The 17,027-nt window shown below is 42.2% G+C and overlaps 1 protein-coding gene across 1 annotated transcript; it reads right to left on the bottom strand.

Annotated features, from left to right (window-relative positions):
* Nucleotides 1–147: 147 nt before the first annotated feature.
* Nucleotides 148–13,560, bottom strand: slc26a6l (solute carrier family 26 member 6, like). The gene is made up of 19 exons (XM_064304483.1): nucleotides 13,164–13,560; nucleotides 10,400–10,539; nucleotides 9,769–9,879; nucleotides 8,979–9,154; nucleotides 8,458–8,622; nucleotides 8,174–8,326; nucleotides 7,412–7,494; nucleotides 6,879–7,026; nucleotides 6,365–6,478; nucleotides 5,991–6,068; nucleotides 5,574–5,669; nucleotides 5,133–5,239; nucleotides 4,250–4,319; nucleotides 4,027–4,119; nucleotides 3,327–3,437; nucleotides 2,608–3,012; nucleotides 2,365–2,419; nucleotides 1,567–1,712; nucleotides 148–1,281 (listed from the first exon to the last, which is right to left on the bottom strand). The coding sequence occupies exons 1-19, from the start codon at nucleotides 13,298–13,300 to the stop codon at nucleotides 1,255–1,257; spliced, it is 2,415 nt and encodes an 804-aa protein (XP_064160553.1). The 5' UTR covers nucleotides 13,301–13,560; the 3' UTR covers nucleotides 148–1,254.
* Nucleotides 13,561–17,027: the final 3,467 nt, after the last annotated feature.

Below are 17,027 nucleotides of genomic sequence, written 5' to 3'. Positions count from 1 at the left end.
GGCACGACTGCACTTACAGCTAATGCTTGAGTTGCCATCCAGAATTCAGTGTTAAGACTTGAGTTTTATAAAGGGTTATACAGCAGACACACATATTCACGGGCAAATAAAGAAAGAGCACAAAATAATGTGGCAATAGAAGCTAACCCCTGTCTTCCACAATTTTATTTTAATACCTGTTTCAACATATCATCCTACAGTAGAATACACAATAACAAAAATGATTCATTCTGTTTCTGTTACTGACCTTGGGGGAAAGCTGTACAATGGCACTAGAGCTATGCATGCTGCATTTAGACCAACAAGTGTATAGACTTCCCATTTGCCCATTTACCTAAACAATACTGTAAATCACTAGTGAACATGTGAAACAATGGTAACTACCTATACACAAAATTACATTTTAGATTAATAATTGTAAAAATATGCAAATATGTTTTGTCTTTCTGTCAGTTTATATATAAACAAATACAAAACATACTTAACAGATACACACACACACACCTATTGCAGGGTCTGTTTAGAGAGCAGGGGCAAGCCCTCTCTCTAGCAAAAATAGTCTGTGGATGTTGATGTGACATTGTTCCAGTGTCCCAGAAAATCACGTGAGTGGCAGCTAAGTGAGTTCTTCTTTTAGAAAATAACTCAGGCTGAGTGGGGAAACCTCCCAGTGACTGTCTCACCCCACCCTACACTTGTCTTTCCATCTACCGTCACCTCCCGCTCCACCAGAGCAGACACATGAAGGGTACAGAAACAGCACTAAAATAGAGGGAGGGTGGATGCTGAGGAAACCTGCATCATCTGTTAATAGAGTGATGTTCAATTCATATTCTTACAAACTGATGTGAAAGCAATATTTTACAAAGAAATGCTGAAGGAAGGAAATCTGTCTAATGATAATATGCTAAAAATAACAGAAAAGCCTAAATAACTGTTAAATAACTCATGTTTGTGTGTTGAGTCAGAAGAGTTTTCCAGTAACAGCCATTAGATCACACTTATAGATCTCTTAGATACTCCGTCTCCCTCTTTCTCTCATCCCTCTCCCTGTCTTTTTCTATTTTTATCTCTCATCTCGATAAAAGGTGCTGAGTCAAGTACTGCAGCTGATCTGTGTATAGGCCTACTGAGCCTGGTGTGTTTGTCTGTTCTCCAGTAGGGAAAGAGGCATGCAGTGGTTCTGGAGTGGCTGGTGAATCTGGATAAGTAGGGTGTCCAATCACAGCCTGGAAGGAAATCTTCCTCTTCAGGTCACAGCCGGGTATTGCCCTGCATGGTCTGGAATGACATGTTTCAGATTGGGACTAATTAGTAGTTCCACTTATTTTCAATGAGCTTAGCGTCTGCACATCAATGAATAGTAAAGAGCTCTGAGCAGCTCAGCACGCTAACAAATCAAATGTGCTATATTAGTGTGTAGTTGTGTCACAGCTGTAGAGGATAGAGGGGTGTGTGTGTGTGTATGTGTATGTACGTGTGTGTGTGTGTGTGGGTGTGTGTGTGCGCGCATGTGTGTGTATGTGTGTGTACATGTGTACATGCACGTAGGTATTTGTAGCTCACCACTGCACACTCGTAGCTGGGCACTGTTGATGCCCCCCTGTGGCTGAGGCAGTAGAGTACCGCATCGTGGACTGTGGCAAACAAGTGGCCCTTGGTGATGGAATGGCTGAAGAATTCCCCTCTTTCCAGCTGCTCTACCACTGAGGCTGGAGCCCACAGCACAAACAATCAGATATGCCATGACACACTTGGACACGCTGACATACTAAGGCTACGTTTACACCCCCCAAGTAAAAGTGACTCAGTTACAATTTTTTGCTCGAGTGGCACATTTCGGGTGTGTACTATGAATGTGTAAACAGGAAAAAGCACATGGAATTGGATATTTTCAGATCCGTTTTGGGCCACATTCATATGTGGAATTAATCCAATAAGAATCAAATATCAGCCAATGCTGACGGTCATCTAAGCACACAGATCGGAATTTCTCGGTCATTGCAATTTGCACGTCATTCAAAATGTGACGTTCTCATGCTTTTTTCGCATTTGAATTATGCACAACCTATCTCGCACGTGCTCTCCGCTGGTAATGGTAAATGTTAAAAGAAGATAAAAGGAGGATGATTGCTCAGTCCAGTGGCAAATACCAAGGTTACATTCTTTTAAGTATGTGGAGCGAAGAGTTGGTATAAGCCAAAATACAGGTGATGTTCATTATGGACCTAAGACACTGAAAAAAAAGCAACAGCTTTGCTTAGGTACATTAATTCATAGGAATGGTTGGCTAGATGTGTTTGGTGAAGCACGGATATTCAGAGACACAAACATACAGAACTCAACTAAAAACTCAAAACTTACCCTGACAACTAGCAATATAGACATCCACATCAATCTCTCCAAAGTCCCGAAAGATCTATCATAGAAGAGAAAACGTACATTTGAGAGGATGTTTTCCCCTGAAATCATTTCCTCGTCTTCTCTTTGTTCCCTATCCTTCTTTAACCCAATGTCCAATGCATTTTTTTTCTCCCCATATCCCCCTTGTCCAATCTTGCTCTCCATCCTTCCTACCTACCCTTTCCCAACCCTTCCCCGACTCACATTTCGTATGGTCTTGATGGCCACTGTGTCAATGAAGTTGGCTGTGGAGAGGTCAAGGATGATGGAATGGATGTCCCAGGTCCACTTGCCCAGAGAACCCAGAGACACCCTCTCCAGGTCCCTGCTGAGGGTATCATCGCAGCTGGAACCCAGGGTGGTGGTGTCACCGTCCAGCTCAGAGGTGGAGCCCAGGGTGGCTGAGTCCGGGTCCCCGCACTTCAGGTACTCCCACGTGCTCAGGGTGTTGGGCGTGGCCGGCATCACGAACACTGTCCCGTTCTCCCGGCCGCTCCACTCCGGCTCACCCCCTGCTGGGCTCTCCTGCTCTTCTTTCTCCTTCCAACGCGTCGCTTCCTCCTCCACCGAAAACACCTCCCCCCCATCCCCCGTCTTGTCATCTACCCTCTAAGAGAAACAGAGACATGAACAGGCGTGTTGAAGTAGTGCAGGAGTGTATACAGTGAGCTCCATGATCTATGGGAAACAAGAAAAAATATGTCTTTGATCCGAACATTATGGATCTCGCTATAGGTATGTTCCAAACTGTGCATGAGTGCAGCTATACATAACACAACATACATAACAAAATATGAGAAGAGCACTTTACAAATGAAAGGATTATTATAGACAAGTACTGTAGTGTAAGTGTGAACAGCAGTGTAGGTGTGTATGGGTATGTACAGGTGAGCTCAGGTATGTATAGATGTGCAGTGACCCACCTGTCTCCTGGCCTCGCTCTTGGCCCTCCTCTCTGCCCTCCTCTCTCTGCGTTTCTGCTTTGCCTCCTGCCTCCTCTTATAGGTGATCATTTTGGTGATGTTCAGCCCACTCTGCACACAAAGAAAATAGTCAGTGATTAGGGTACAGCGCAAACTGCTGGCAATGCCCATGGCAGCTCTGACTCTTACAGTATCCATACAGCTCAGACTTAGAGTATCCATTATAGTTGTTACTACAGCAACTAGGCACCAACCTCATCTATTTTGCTTGCTAGCTATGTAAACAAAATGTCTTCATTCATAAAAACAAGAAGTAAACCATCATCATTGCCATTGGAAACCTTTTGTCTTTGTTTAAGCCAACCAAACTCCCCAACACTGCTGACAGGCATTTGCAACTTAACAAAAATCACCAAGTACATGAGACTCATCATTGATAGTCAAAAATGTTGCCTTTATGTCAAAATGGACACGGTACACAACACTTTATTTCCAAAGAATACATAAAATTACACAGCATCCATGGTAGCTCTGACTCTAACGGTATCCATGACGACACTGGCTCTTTCACAGCTTGTGTCCATGGTGACCTTGACTCTTACACATCTTGTGTCCTGTCATGTCATGGTGACTATGACACCTATGGTGTGTGTGGTGACTGAGTCTGACTTATATTGTGCCCATGGTAACATATACTCACCTTCTCTTTCAGGGCCTCCAGGTAGAGCTCAGCATTGGCAAAGTACACAGTGGCAGAGGAGCGGAAGATGGTTATGCCTGAGACTGCTCTCACCTGCAGAGAGTAGCAATGCAAAACTGCTATGAGATGCCATGGTGTGGCCATGGCAACAGGAGTCAGGCACACCCCACCAAATCCTCTGTAACGCTTCATAATTCCTCCTCTTCCATATTCTGTGTCTCACCTTTCTGTGCATCTCCATGTCCAAGTATATCTCTGTGCCTGGCACCTGTCCCAGGACAGAGTACTTTGGGCTAAAAGGAAGAGCATGAGAGAGGTGATTATATTATACATTATAAATTTCACATCATTACATGTAACATGACAGTTGATATGGTGAATTCAATCAAATCACAAAACAAACCACTTTAATGGAATCTTGGAATAATAAAACCCAAAATCAAAACAAAATGAATTGCCGTCAGACATATATTGACACGAAGCACAGTGTGCCTGGTCTCTGTGTGACAGAATCAAGTTGCAGGTGACTCAGCAAAAATCTGAAAAGAACAGTATCTAAACATTTGCAACTAAGCAAAATCACAGGGAGAGGGATTCCAATGGGCATAGACATATGGGCCTACAAACAAACTGACAAACGGGTTTCTGGGTGGCTCATCCTTTTAAGATGCTGTGCTAGTGGATGGAAACCCCAAGGACTACTGTGGGGTCTGGACCATGACTGTGCTGACACACACTAGGTTCTAGTGTCACACAAAGAAGGCAGGGTTTCAGTCAGCCAGGATGAAAGGATCTCTTTGCACACCAGCTACCCCAGCTGGTCAATCGGCACCCACGATTTTACCTGTTGAGCTGCACATGAGGTGTAAATACTGTGCAAGCACGATTTGCCAACTGTGGTGTGATAAGAAGTGTCAGTTGACACTGCATGTTTCAGATGAGAGGGCATGCTTGTCTGCATTCTCATAAAATGGCACTGACGGTTGCAATGAGCATTGCAGCATGAGCATGATTGGACATTCTGAAATTGGGAGGAAAAAAGTGGGAAAAGAAAAAGAAAAGACTGACTGACTGACAGACAGACAGGGGGATGTATAGTGCCTCACAGTTGAGTCCTGAAGATGACAGTCAGCAGCGCAAAGGTGATGGAGATGGCAAGGCCCAGATCCAGATTACAGAGCACGGTGGAGATCCAGGTAACCAGCCATACCAGCTTTGGGCAAAGAGCGTGGGACAGAGAAACAGGGGGAGAGTGAGAGAGAAGGAAACCGTAACTGAGAACCCACTCTGTAATAACAGTAAAACATTATTATTATTATCATTATTATTATTATTATTATGGTTGTTGTTGTTATTGTTATTATTATTAACCAAATATGTAAACATTTCTTTGTTTTATTTGTATCTGTTGGCAATCTATATTGGAATCTCTAATGGCTAGTAACCTATAATAATGCTTTTTATTGGCAAGTGAGATTCAGGCCAGAATTTGTCTGTGTGTGTGTGTGTGTGTGTGTGTTTTCTCTGTTTAAAAACATCCGTCTCACCAGGTCAATTTTGCAACTTCTCCACAGAGTTAAGATATCATAATATTGCCGGAACATGCCCTTCAGGTTGACAATGACGATAGCTGCCAAGACCGCCTGTCACACAAAGTCACAGAGACACACACGTAAACAAAATCATGTACAACTCAACAGAAATAGAAATTTAAAAAAAAACAAGAAAACCCCCCCCCCCAAACACACATACACATGCACACACACGTACACACACCTCTAGGGGCCCCAGACACACTCAAATACACAAACATTCATGAATGCACACATATATTTAGTGATTTAGTGACATACAAACACACACATACTCTCAAAGCACACACATAACCAGACATTTATATGATTGAGATTTATGAAATGGCATCATTGCTTTGCCTAATAGTGGCAGATCAAGAACAGGCTCACCTTGGGCAGTTCATGAAACAAGGCTCCAAGCTTTAGAACTGTCACCAGCACTATCACAGAGGAGACCACTCCCGCAATCTGAAAGTACAACAACCCTATTCAGACTACCACAGAGAAGTCCATGTCCACCATCTAACGTTACAATAAAAATTTCTGACTGTGATTTGTACTACTATCAGCATTATCCACCTATAACACAGGCAAGTGGACACATACCCTGATGAGCTGTATATTTACATGTGTGCGCATGCGTGTCTGCTTGCATGCATGTGCAGGCATGCAAGTGCATGTGTGAGCGTGCATGTGTGCGCATGTGTGACTGTGCATGCATGCATGTGTGAGTGTGTAAGCGTGTGTGCAGGTGCATGCCTCACCTGGGTCTTGCCCCCTGTGGTCTCCTGTATCAGGCTGCGGGACATGGAGGAGCAAACAGAAAAGCACTGGAAGAGTCCCCCAATCGAATTACTGAGACCCAGGGCCACCAGTTCCTGTTTAGGGCAACCACAGAATTTAACAAGATTTAACCACATCAGAAATGGTGTTAATACAGGCAAAACACAAGGGAAAGTGTATCTTTCACAAGACTTTCAAGCACATAAACCACAAAGTCACCTTTCTCAATCACTTAAGACATACAACATACATTTAAATAAGAGCTCAATTAAACATAGCTATAGTCGGACACAATAGTTACATAATCAAGAGCCCAGCTGGATGAAACCCAGCATACACACTGTACCCTACAAGAACAGAGCTGAGAAGCTGGAGCTGGTTACCCAGGAGGGGTTCTGGTAGACTGCATACACATCTGAGATGGAAGCTGACAGGTAGTCTGCGAGAAGCAGTATATATTAACAGTGCTGGTGGGTGTGGCTCCACAATGCTCACCTGGTTGCTGTCCACCTTGTAGCCATGCTTGAGAGCAAAGGTCTTGCCCAGGGAGATGGAGATGGCATAGCCCACCACGGCCAGAGCGAAGGCATCGCCAATCACCTCCCAGAAAATGCTGACATCTGGCATACTGGGGGGTTTCAGCCTGGAATGAGCCACCAGCGAGCAGTAAACATGGGCGACAAACACACAGGAGAGAGGAGAAGGTTTACCCACAAGACTGGCAACAAAACACATTCATAAAAAGTGCGTTCAGAAGCACAATGAAGTACGAAGCTGACAGTGCATTGGCCTCCATTTTAATTTTTTTTTTTCCCTCCCAATTGAAATTGGGGCTCCAGGGTGACTCTTGCTATTAACACGGTCAGATCCATCCATACTTTGGAATGACGGGCGAGCTGCTAAGCAACCCCCATTCACCCCTATTTTATCAACGATGCTACCACCACCAGCAGACCCTACACCCTTTTTGTCAGATATCCTACCACCGCACCCACCCCCACCCAGAAAAAACTAGTACTGTCACTCACCCACTCGGAATATCCCCAACAACATCCACCCCTGAGCTGCTGTTCAGGCCAGCGTAGTAAGATACCACTGTTGCCAGAACAATCTGCAACACACACACATATTTTGTGTCAGTGTACTCTTGTCTCTGTAATCTGCCGTGCACATCGGTCTAACGTGACTGCCAGAGGAATCTTACACGTGCATGTTTGAAAAAAGGGAAGGAAGAAAAAGAAAGATAGCAGAACATGTTACTAAACACTGGATCATCATCAGTCCATGAATCAGAAATCAACAGCTATTACTGCAGTTAAATGATTAATTACATACAGTGGCAAGGTGATGAAGAGGGAACAAGTTGTGTATAACCTACTGGCCTAGAAAGAGTAAAAACACTGCAGGCGGGTTGGGGGGATACAGACTTGTGGTTCCAAAGCAAGCACACACCCCTGTTGGCCTCTCCCATTAACATGACACTCCTTGCATGAATTACTATTTCAGATCAGCGTGACAGTGTGGAATCAAATTAAAACATAAGAACATAAGAATACATAATGTTGAGCAGGCCATTCACCTAGACAGCAGACCTGTCATCTCACCTCATCCTTTACTGGCAGTCTAGAAAGCATCCAGCACTGCATCGTCCTTGGACATGAGCAGCCCAGGCCTCTACTATATAGCCTACCAAGCTGTCCCGCACAATGATGACTGATTCCACCAGTGCCCTTTTTTCTACTGACAGAACTCAACCCAAAAAGAGGTTTTGGATAGAGAGAGAAACTCACAGTGATTAGCTCCACTGGAATGGGTACAGGCAGTTTGTGGCTGAATTTGGAGTTGAGCTCTTTGGCAATGATGAGGACAGTCAACGAAACAAGACTGACCAACACGGTGGCCACATGCGCCTGAGGCAGCAGGGAGCACACGTCTATCAGTGTCTGAGGAGAGAGAGGGAGAGGGGGATGAGGGGCAGACAAGAGGGAGAGGGGGATGAGGAGAGTCACTAGGGGCAGAGGGAGACATTAGAAAGTACTGTTGATTAGGTCAGGCTGGATTGTGGGACACTCACATACACCAGTGAGAAGGGTCCAATGAAGCGCTTGGGTGAAACATCGAAGATATATTTGAGCTGAGCCACCACTGCGTGAACAGCAGCAGCCGTGGTGTAGGCCCGGACCAATGGCTCTGACAAGTACGTGCCCACAAAGCCAAACCGCACCATGCCCAGAACCACCTGGGGAGACAGGCACAGAGGGACCAGCTCACTCACTCAGAAAGCAGCATGGCGGGGCAGTGCAAGACAGTCAGTGCTGCAGTATGGGAATGTCAGTGGTGCAGTGTGAGAAATTCAGTGCTGCAGTATGAGATGTCAGTGCTTCAGTTTGCGAATGTCAGTGTTGCAGTGTGAGAAATTCAGTGCTGCAGTATGAGATGTCAGTGCTTCAGTATGAGAATGTCAGTGGTGCTTTGTGAGAATGTCTGCTGCAGTTTGAGAATATTAGTGATGCAGTGTGAGAGGGACGGTGCAGCAGGATTAGTGTTGCAGCATAAGGGAGTCAGTACTGCAGTGGGTCATGTTGCAATGCTGACCTGGATGGCTCCTCCCAGGACAGTGGTTGTGGCTGCCACGCTGACTCTGTAGGCATCCCGGGCATGAATGTCCACCTCGCCAGTCAGGTTGGTGCCGTTCAGGACAAGGAAGAAGTGGTCCGGGGCCAGGCGCTCAGTCACACAGCCCACCATGATGCTGAGCACCGTAAATGTGCCTAAACACACACACACACAAGCAGGCACACATGCATACACACACAAAGATATGCAACACACACAAGCACAATCATTTGCAACACACACATACACAACATATACACACATACCCAACATACACAAATCACACAGGCACGCACACACGTGTGCACACATATACACAACATACACACACACACACCAAGTACACACATGCACACATAAAAGGTATATATGAACAAGCTTGCAGACAAATTTATGTATATGCACACACTGACACTGGAGGACGGAGTGTGGCACAGTGGGTAAGGAACTGCGCTTGTAACCGAAAGGTCGCAGGTTCGATTCCCGGGTAGGACACTGCCGTTGTACCCTTGAGCAAGGTACTTAACCTGCATTGCTTCAGTATATATCCAGCTGTATAAATGGATACAATGTAAAGTGCTATGTAAAAAGTTGTGTAAGTCGCTCTGGATAAGAGCGTCTGCTAAATGCCTGTAATGTAATGTAATGTAATGACACATGCTGAAACAAATATAGACTGGCACACAAACAGAAAAACTACAAGCCTGCCTGCATGAAACGGGTTGCCCTGTTAAATGAGAAGCAGTCTGCCATATTGAATGCATCTCACCTATAGAGATGTGTCGGGATGTGCCAAAGATGAAATAAATCAGAGAGGGGTAGAAAGAGGAGTAGAGCCCAAACACTGGAGGCACAGACGCCAGTAGTGCATATGCCATCCCTGTATGGAGGAACGTACAAATTAATGAGGTTTAAACTTATACTAAATGGTCACACAGAACCCCATAATCAAGACTGTTTCATCTATGGTCACACTGTTGTGGAGAATCTCTGCTCACTCTGCTGTGCTAAGTATCTATGGTCACTGCTGTGATAAGGTTGAGTCTTTATGGTCAATGTGCTGTGTTGAGTCTCTACGGTCAGTCTGCTGTGGTAAGTCTCCATGGGCATTCTGGTGTTCACCTTCCATGGTTACTCTGTTGTGGTGAGTCTATGGTCAATGTGCTGCAGTGAGTCTCTATGGTCAAACTGCTGTGCTGAACCTCTGTGGTCACTCTCCTATATTTACCTTTTATGAGCATGCTGCTGAGATAAGGGTGAATCTCTATGGTCACACTGGCATGGTGAGTCTATGGTCACTCTGTTTTGCAGAGCCTATAAGGTCATTCTGCTGTGTTTACTCTCTAGGGTTTCTCTGTGGTAGAGAGTGTTTATGTTAATTCTGCTGTACTCGTACTCACCCTGAGGCAGGTGCATGATGCCCACACTGATGCCAGAGATGAGGTCTGACATGCCATATTCCCAGAGAGAGTACCGGGGGAGCCAGTAGAGTACTGGGAACCAGCTCACCATGTTGCGCTTTAACCTGGGCACTGAACACCTGAGGAGGGGAGAGACAGAGGGAAAAGAGAGAGGTATGAAGTAGAAAAATATAAGGGGGGAAGCAGAAGAAAGGCGAAGGAATTCTCTTTTGTCTCCTGCCAATACAATAAAAAGCTAACTGACCAATCAGAGGAATGAGAGGTGAGAATTCAGGCATAAAAATAAATATATAAATGTATATAATAAATGCGAGCGGCCATAAAAGTGCAGGCAATGGCAGACTCATCCATGTCTTTTATTGCTGTGCATTTTCTTAAGTCTTTGTCAATGTTTATTTGTGCTTATCAGCAATTACAGCTCTCCTTCGTGCTGGTTACAGCACCAGGAAGTTTCCAGCTGCAGTCAGGTTTACAGAATCAGGATGCCATCAGTGATGGGAAGTATTACAGTTCAATTACATCTACTTGAAATATGTATTTATATATACTATATGTACCTCATATATAATTTGATTGCTTTGCCACCACGCAAAGCAACCCGCACCACTTATTTATTTGAGCTATATTTTTATTTTGTAAAAGATGTTTTTTTTTATTATTCTCTGTCAACAGCCCTGTGCTCATACTGCCAGCAAAGCTTCATAAAACCTATTGGAGTAGAATTTAAAAAAAACATTTATTTGCTAATATTTCAAATTGCTGTTCAGGCGTACTGTTAAACTAAGTCAGAAAGTCCATTACGATCATCTTGAATTGACTTAAAACATGGTTTTTGGTTTATTATTTGCAAGTCTCATTATCTACACAAAATGTACATTCACATGAGACTGTAGCTAGCTGGTTGCCTAGCATCTGAGAGTGTGGCTTTTTGAGCTCAACCCATTAACAAGTGATTATAAAATATGTTTTCCCCCATCAATAATGCAATGTCGATTTCATCGGGTGGGGGACAATTACTTCACGCCTAACCTCGGTGGTGTGAGTACAGTTACATAACATTGCAGTGAATGAAGTAACAACCATAACTCAATAAAATATCCTGTCTAAGACTTGGCTAGATGTGTTTGTAAGTAGCTTAGATAAAAGCCTCAAATAATAATTAACCATTTAGAACCCAGTAGAATTCTAGAATACTTTTGCAGAATCCCACCAATTTTCATTATTATTATTATTATTATTATTATTATTATTATTATTATTATTATTATTAATAATAATATTAATAATAATAATAATAAGTTATTTAATTTTAAAAACATTTTGCGGCATTGAAAGCAGTAACTGGGCATTTTTAAGTGTCATATCTATGAACTTGCTGTAGTATTGAACAGTAGTTACTCTTATTTAAAATAATAATAATAATAATAATAATAATAATAATAATAATAATAATAATGTTGCTCTACAGTCGGCTTTGGACATGATTTTTTTGTTTTAGACCACAAACCCTTAAATACGCTTCTTACCCACTATTGTAACCTGGCAAGTCAGCAGAAACTTCTGTAAGTATATAAAACATTCTTCATCATACACAAAAACTGTCTGGGTCATCAAATGAAATATTATACACACATTTTTTTTTCATTTGAGACTTTAATGGAGATTTATCCTTACACCACCAGCAATTTGGTAGTGGTCCTATGATTTGAGTTGGCTGCCCATCAGAATTGAACTAGCAGCACCAGAACAGACATAGTATGTCAGACCTCCAGCACTTATGTTTGCAAATGACAAACCTCACACTAAAGTTTACTTTTTTATTTTCCTGTTGTAAAAAGTAGTTAATTGCACAAGAACATATGTTTGCACCAGGTCTCTTAGTAATTCTTGGCCACAGACACGTATGACTGGGATGTATGAACATACTTTCCTTCCAAAATTCTCCTGAAAACCTTCAGGAAGGATGTCAACAAGAGAGGACAGCTGTACGCTGACATCTGACATCCAAAGACATCTGCAAATATCTTCCCAATATGTCCGGGGCACAGAGAGCTGTTTGCAAACATCAGCTGACCTGGTGCAATATTACCTACTGCCCAAGAAAGAACATGTACATGTCATCCGCAGGTCCAGCCAAAAGTGAACTTATGTTTGCACGTGTATGACTCATCTAATTAAACCTGTGACCTGAAAGCTACGGCAGTTAGCTTCACATATCTACTGTTGTGAAGAATATGTTATCTGTATCACTTTTAACTGTACTCAGTCAATTTAGTAACATTACAGCAGTAAAAATAGCTAACGGCAACAGTGAACTTCATAAATCTATCGTAAACAAAACCAGCAACAATATATTGCCATTAAATTGTGCTCCTGTTTGGCAGTTACAGTACAGTGATTTGTCCTGTGGACCAGATGGAACCAAGGCTGTAAATTTCTGCTTGCAGATTACAGATTAGTCGAACAGAAGTGGTCAGCCAACTGAGTGCAATTCTCCTCCCCTTCTGACTATACAGAACATGTTGTAGCACCAAGAGACAAAAAGATGAGATCATTAAAATGCTAAAATGGCTAATAAAGATAAATCAATTAACCAATCAAAATGTATTGTGCCACTAAATCCCTGTCATCAGGGCAATGCCTAGGTCTCTCCCCAGACACACAGACCTCTCAGATGCCTATACATTTCTCACAATGGATACACTGCGAATACAGACCTCTCCTGTGCCTGTACCTCTCTCACCTCAGTGATTGTTTGAGACACTTGAATGGTGACATGTTGTCAGCGTTTTCCACTCTTCGTGCTGCTTCCTCCAGCCGTTTCACATCCAGCAGGTCTCTGTCCACGCTGTAGCGTGTTTCCCTCCGCTCTGTGCCCATGGTTCAACTGTCTGTCAATGTAAATACAGTCCAAAAACATATGCCTTTAAACCACCAACCTATCAGTGTATGTCTAATGTGAGAGCAGACCCCTTCTATAAAAATACGTTTTTCAGGAATACAGGTCCCAGAAACTGATGAACTAGTGGAGTAGAAGTGAATTTCATTATTGTATTGTTTGTCCTGTCAGTTCCGAAGTGTTGAGGTTTATATCCAGATTCAGCAAAAAGTTAGATAATACATTAAGCTCAGTGTACCGTCTACTGTCCCCCAGCCAAACCCAAACCCTTTTCATTTATACACCTGTGGAATGGGCGTCCTTCAGCACCTAATGGCTAACTTTGAGAATAACTGCATAACACCATCACAAGGAACACAAAGCAAAAACACCATAACCCATTAAAAGCCATTTAGCACTTTAACCCACCACCAGGGCCAAATTACCCCTAATCAAACTGGAAAGGAATGGCCTGGCACATAATGTAGCTTTACAATCTTGGAAACTTTTCACATGTTTATGCTTTTAGTGTTGTGGGCTTTGCTCAATCTGACTAGGCCAGTCCTGTATTTGGTGACAGACTGCCAAAAGCAGTTGCCAAGAAAGATTGTGCTGTCTGGTTTTAATGGCACTTCATTCAGGTAAACACACACACGTACAACCATGGAGAGACAGTGAGAGAGAGAGAATGAATGAACGAACGAATGAACAAACGAACGAACGAACGAACGAACGAACGAACAAACAAACGAACGAATGAACGAACTAATGAATGAGAGCAAGGGAACAGGTACCTAGACATGTTTTCCAACATTCAGAATTCAGAAATTTAAGGTAAGCAATTGTAATTGTGAGGACAGTACAAGCCATGTTAATATGGCACTAAATGGACAAATTCTTGATTACTTGTAAAACAACATCTGAGACCATCTGATATACTTACAGGTAACTTTCACTAATTTAATAGTTAATAGGACACAAAGGTCTGCTCAACGTCCTCTAGCCAGCTGAGCATTCAATTGCTGCTTCTTGGACCCCAGCTATTCTCTGCCCTCAACCTACACTGGTGGAACAACCTTCCACAATCAGTCAGGAAAGCAGATTCACTAGCCACATGGGGTTGGAATGACATGAGTGTGAATATATCTATTAAATTTCATCACTTCAGGTCAAACCATAAAGGAATAATTTGCATTTTTGCATGCCCTCATGCAAGCTTGTGAGAACAGTTCAGATTTTTTAAATTTTTTCCTTGATGTCAGGTACCCTGAGCTTATGTATACAGATGCACTTCAGATGGAATTCATTTGAAGCTTTGATCATGCTGTGAGGTGATTTAGCATAAAATCTTGATTACTTGGGAGTTACCAATGCAATATACAGACTCTTTTTCCTTTACCATAAAGATTTAAATATGTGCATATTTATTATTAACATAAAGTTTGTAGGCTAACAATATGGCCACCAGGAGCCACTAAAATGCATTATCAATGGCTTTGGGATCAACTGGCCACATTGAATCACAGAACATTGGCTGCATATTCATTGGCTTTATTTTAGTAATGATTGTTGGGCACCTGTTGCTTGCAGCTATTTTTATAGCATCACTTTTAATTGATGTCGTTTCACTTGCATCTCATTCATCTAACATTATTGTATGCCCTATCAAAATTTTCTCAAATTTTCTTATTATACTCTTTTGTAGTATAATAAAAAAATTTATATTTTCTGGTCTCTGGTCATTTTTTATTATACTGAAAAATAGGAACCTTCTGAACATTAGTTTGCTCCTTTTATACAATGTTTTATTCCTGTATAAATACATTGAATTTCATATTTTTAAAAACTATTCCATGTGCTCCTCGGTTGGTCAGGGAAGCCAGAAAAGGAACATCCACCACAGTGCAGCATCTGCCACTAATATGGGGGAAGATCACAGTCAGTGACCACAGGTGACATGCAAGGGTACCTTCCTTTTTCCGGTGATGGTAAACCTGCATTAATATTTAACCAGGCTACAGGATATTACAGCAGGAAAATTATGAGGCAAGAAGCGCAAAGCCACACATGGAACTGACATATATTAACAACCATCTTACGCCTGAAAGTCTGTTTAATGAGCCTGCGGAAACATGAGGTTACAGCCCAAAAACATTGTCAGAATCCTGTCATTGCTCATTAAAAGTCTGGCTTTATAGATAAGGTTTCTACTTGAAGCTAGAGTTAACCCTTTTGTTCAGTTTGGGCCGATTTGACCTGTTTAAAATTTATGGTAAAAGAGGGATTACAATTTTGAGAGATGTATTTCATAACCAGTGACTACACTAGTGTAAATTTGGAACATGTTTTGTGTTTCTATTTCTTGTTCATCATTCAGTACCCAGTGCTTAATTTATGTCAGACTTTGTCGAAACTGTTTCTGGGACCTCTCCATTTGAGACTGCCTGGGTTCCGGTGTTATGCTCTTTTTTAATTCCCTGCCCAAATTTCACTCACCTTCAAGTGAATGTGCTTTCCCTCTACGCTGTGCTAAAAGGTGCTAAATAAAATCTCTGCCTGTCAGGGTGGGCAGATTAGCTGATTTTGCATTCATTATTTTTTTTAAATGCGGGTTAATTTCCCCATGCTTTATTGCAGTGTTCTACCTTATTGTATCTTTTAAAAAGTGAAAGTATTGTTTCATTATGAGATATTAAACAAGCATAATATTAATTATTTTATCTTACAGAAAAAACAAGCAAACTAATTAATGATTGTCTCGCTGTTCTTTGTTTTGCTAAACTTTTGCGTTCAAATTTTGTTAAGAAATGAATTTGGTGAAATACAAAAAATAAGAGGGGAGTAAATTTATACAATTTCTCTTATTTGACTTGGCATAACTCCTCCCCCCATCTCTATTTAATGCACTGATAGTCATTAGATTTAACCTGACCTGGAGTCTAAAATGAATGCATTTGACTCTAGAGCAGGGCTGCCCAACCACTGGCTGAGATAACATATCAGTGTGTGTCTGTGTGTGTGTGTGTGTGTGTGTGTGGTGTGCTTCTGTGTAAAGATAATTCTTATCGTGTTTTAAAATGTTAGTGTTTCTGAAATTGACTTGACAATGATAACAGGCTATGTGAATCTTTTTTAGTTCTATTTTGAAACTTTTTGGTCCTGTTTTTTCTACTACTCCACACAATGTGGCCTGTCGGGTCAGGATGGCAGGCCAGTTTCATTGCTTCAATGTCCTTCATTTCACATCTTTTAATGTACAGTGTTCATTTGTAAGACTCATCATATTGAACATTCACACATAGAACATGGCATGAGTTGTTGGTGGATAGATCTGGTTGGTCTATTTTTTGCTGAGGTGTGGAGAAATGAGAAACTGTTCTGCAGGGATTTTAACAGTTATAAATTAAATCAATCAAGGTTGAGGGAGGAGAGCATGTTGAGTAAGAGTGGGGAGGGTACAGTTGTTTGTGCTGAGAGGGATGCAGACTAAGCAATTTGTGTGGTTTTCTCCCTCTGTTGGAGCATTTGGTTCAGAGATCAGTGACACAGTCAGGACTTCCGTCCGCATGGTGAATATTAACATAAATACGTGTACTGGCAGATTAAACATTACCCTCTGGCCTATGGGCTGATTCGGAACCCCACTAGTCTTTAGTACGACTTTTCTCAGGAGCAGATGCTTGACAAAATGCCTGAGTTAAATGACGTGTATTATCACCAGTGAAGAAT

This window comes from Anguilla rostrata, chromosome 13 (assembly GCF_018555375.3).
Source record: "Anguilla rostrata isolate EN2019 chromosome 13, ASM1855537v3, whole genome shotgun sequence".
In the NCBI taxonomy this organism is placed as follows: Eukaryota; Metazoa; Chordata; class Actinopteri; order Anguilliformes; family Anguillidae; genus Anguilla; species Anguilla rostrata.
This window is presented reverse-complemented; position numbering and strand designations above follow the sequence as displayed.

Coding starts and splice junctions, on each gene's coding strand:
- slc26a6l (XM_064304483.1), bottom strand. CDS start 13,300: ATGGGCACAGAGCGGAGGGAAACACGCTACAGCGTGGACAGAGACCTG. Junction 9,155..9,768: donor ATCCCGACACATCTCTATAG/GTGAGATGCATT, acceptor GTGTGTGTTTAG/GCACATTTACGGTGCTCAGC. Junction 5,240..5,573: donor GAAGTTGCAAAATTGACCTG/GTGAGACGGATG, acceptor CTTTGCCCAAAG/CTGGTATGGCTGGTTACCTG.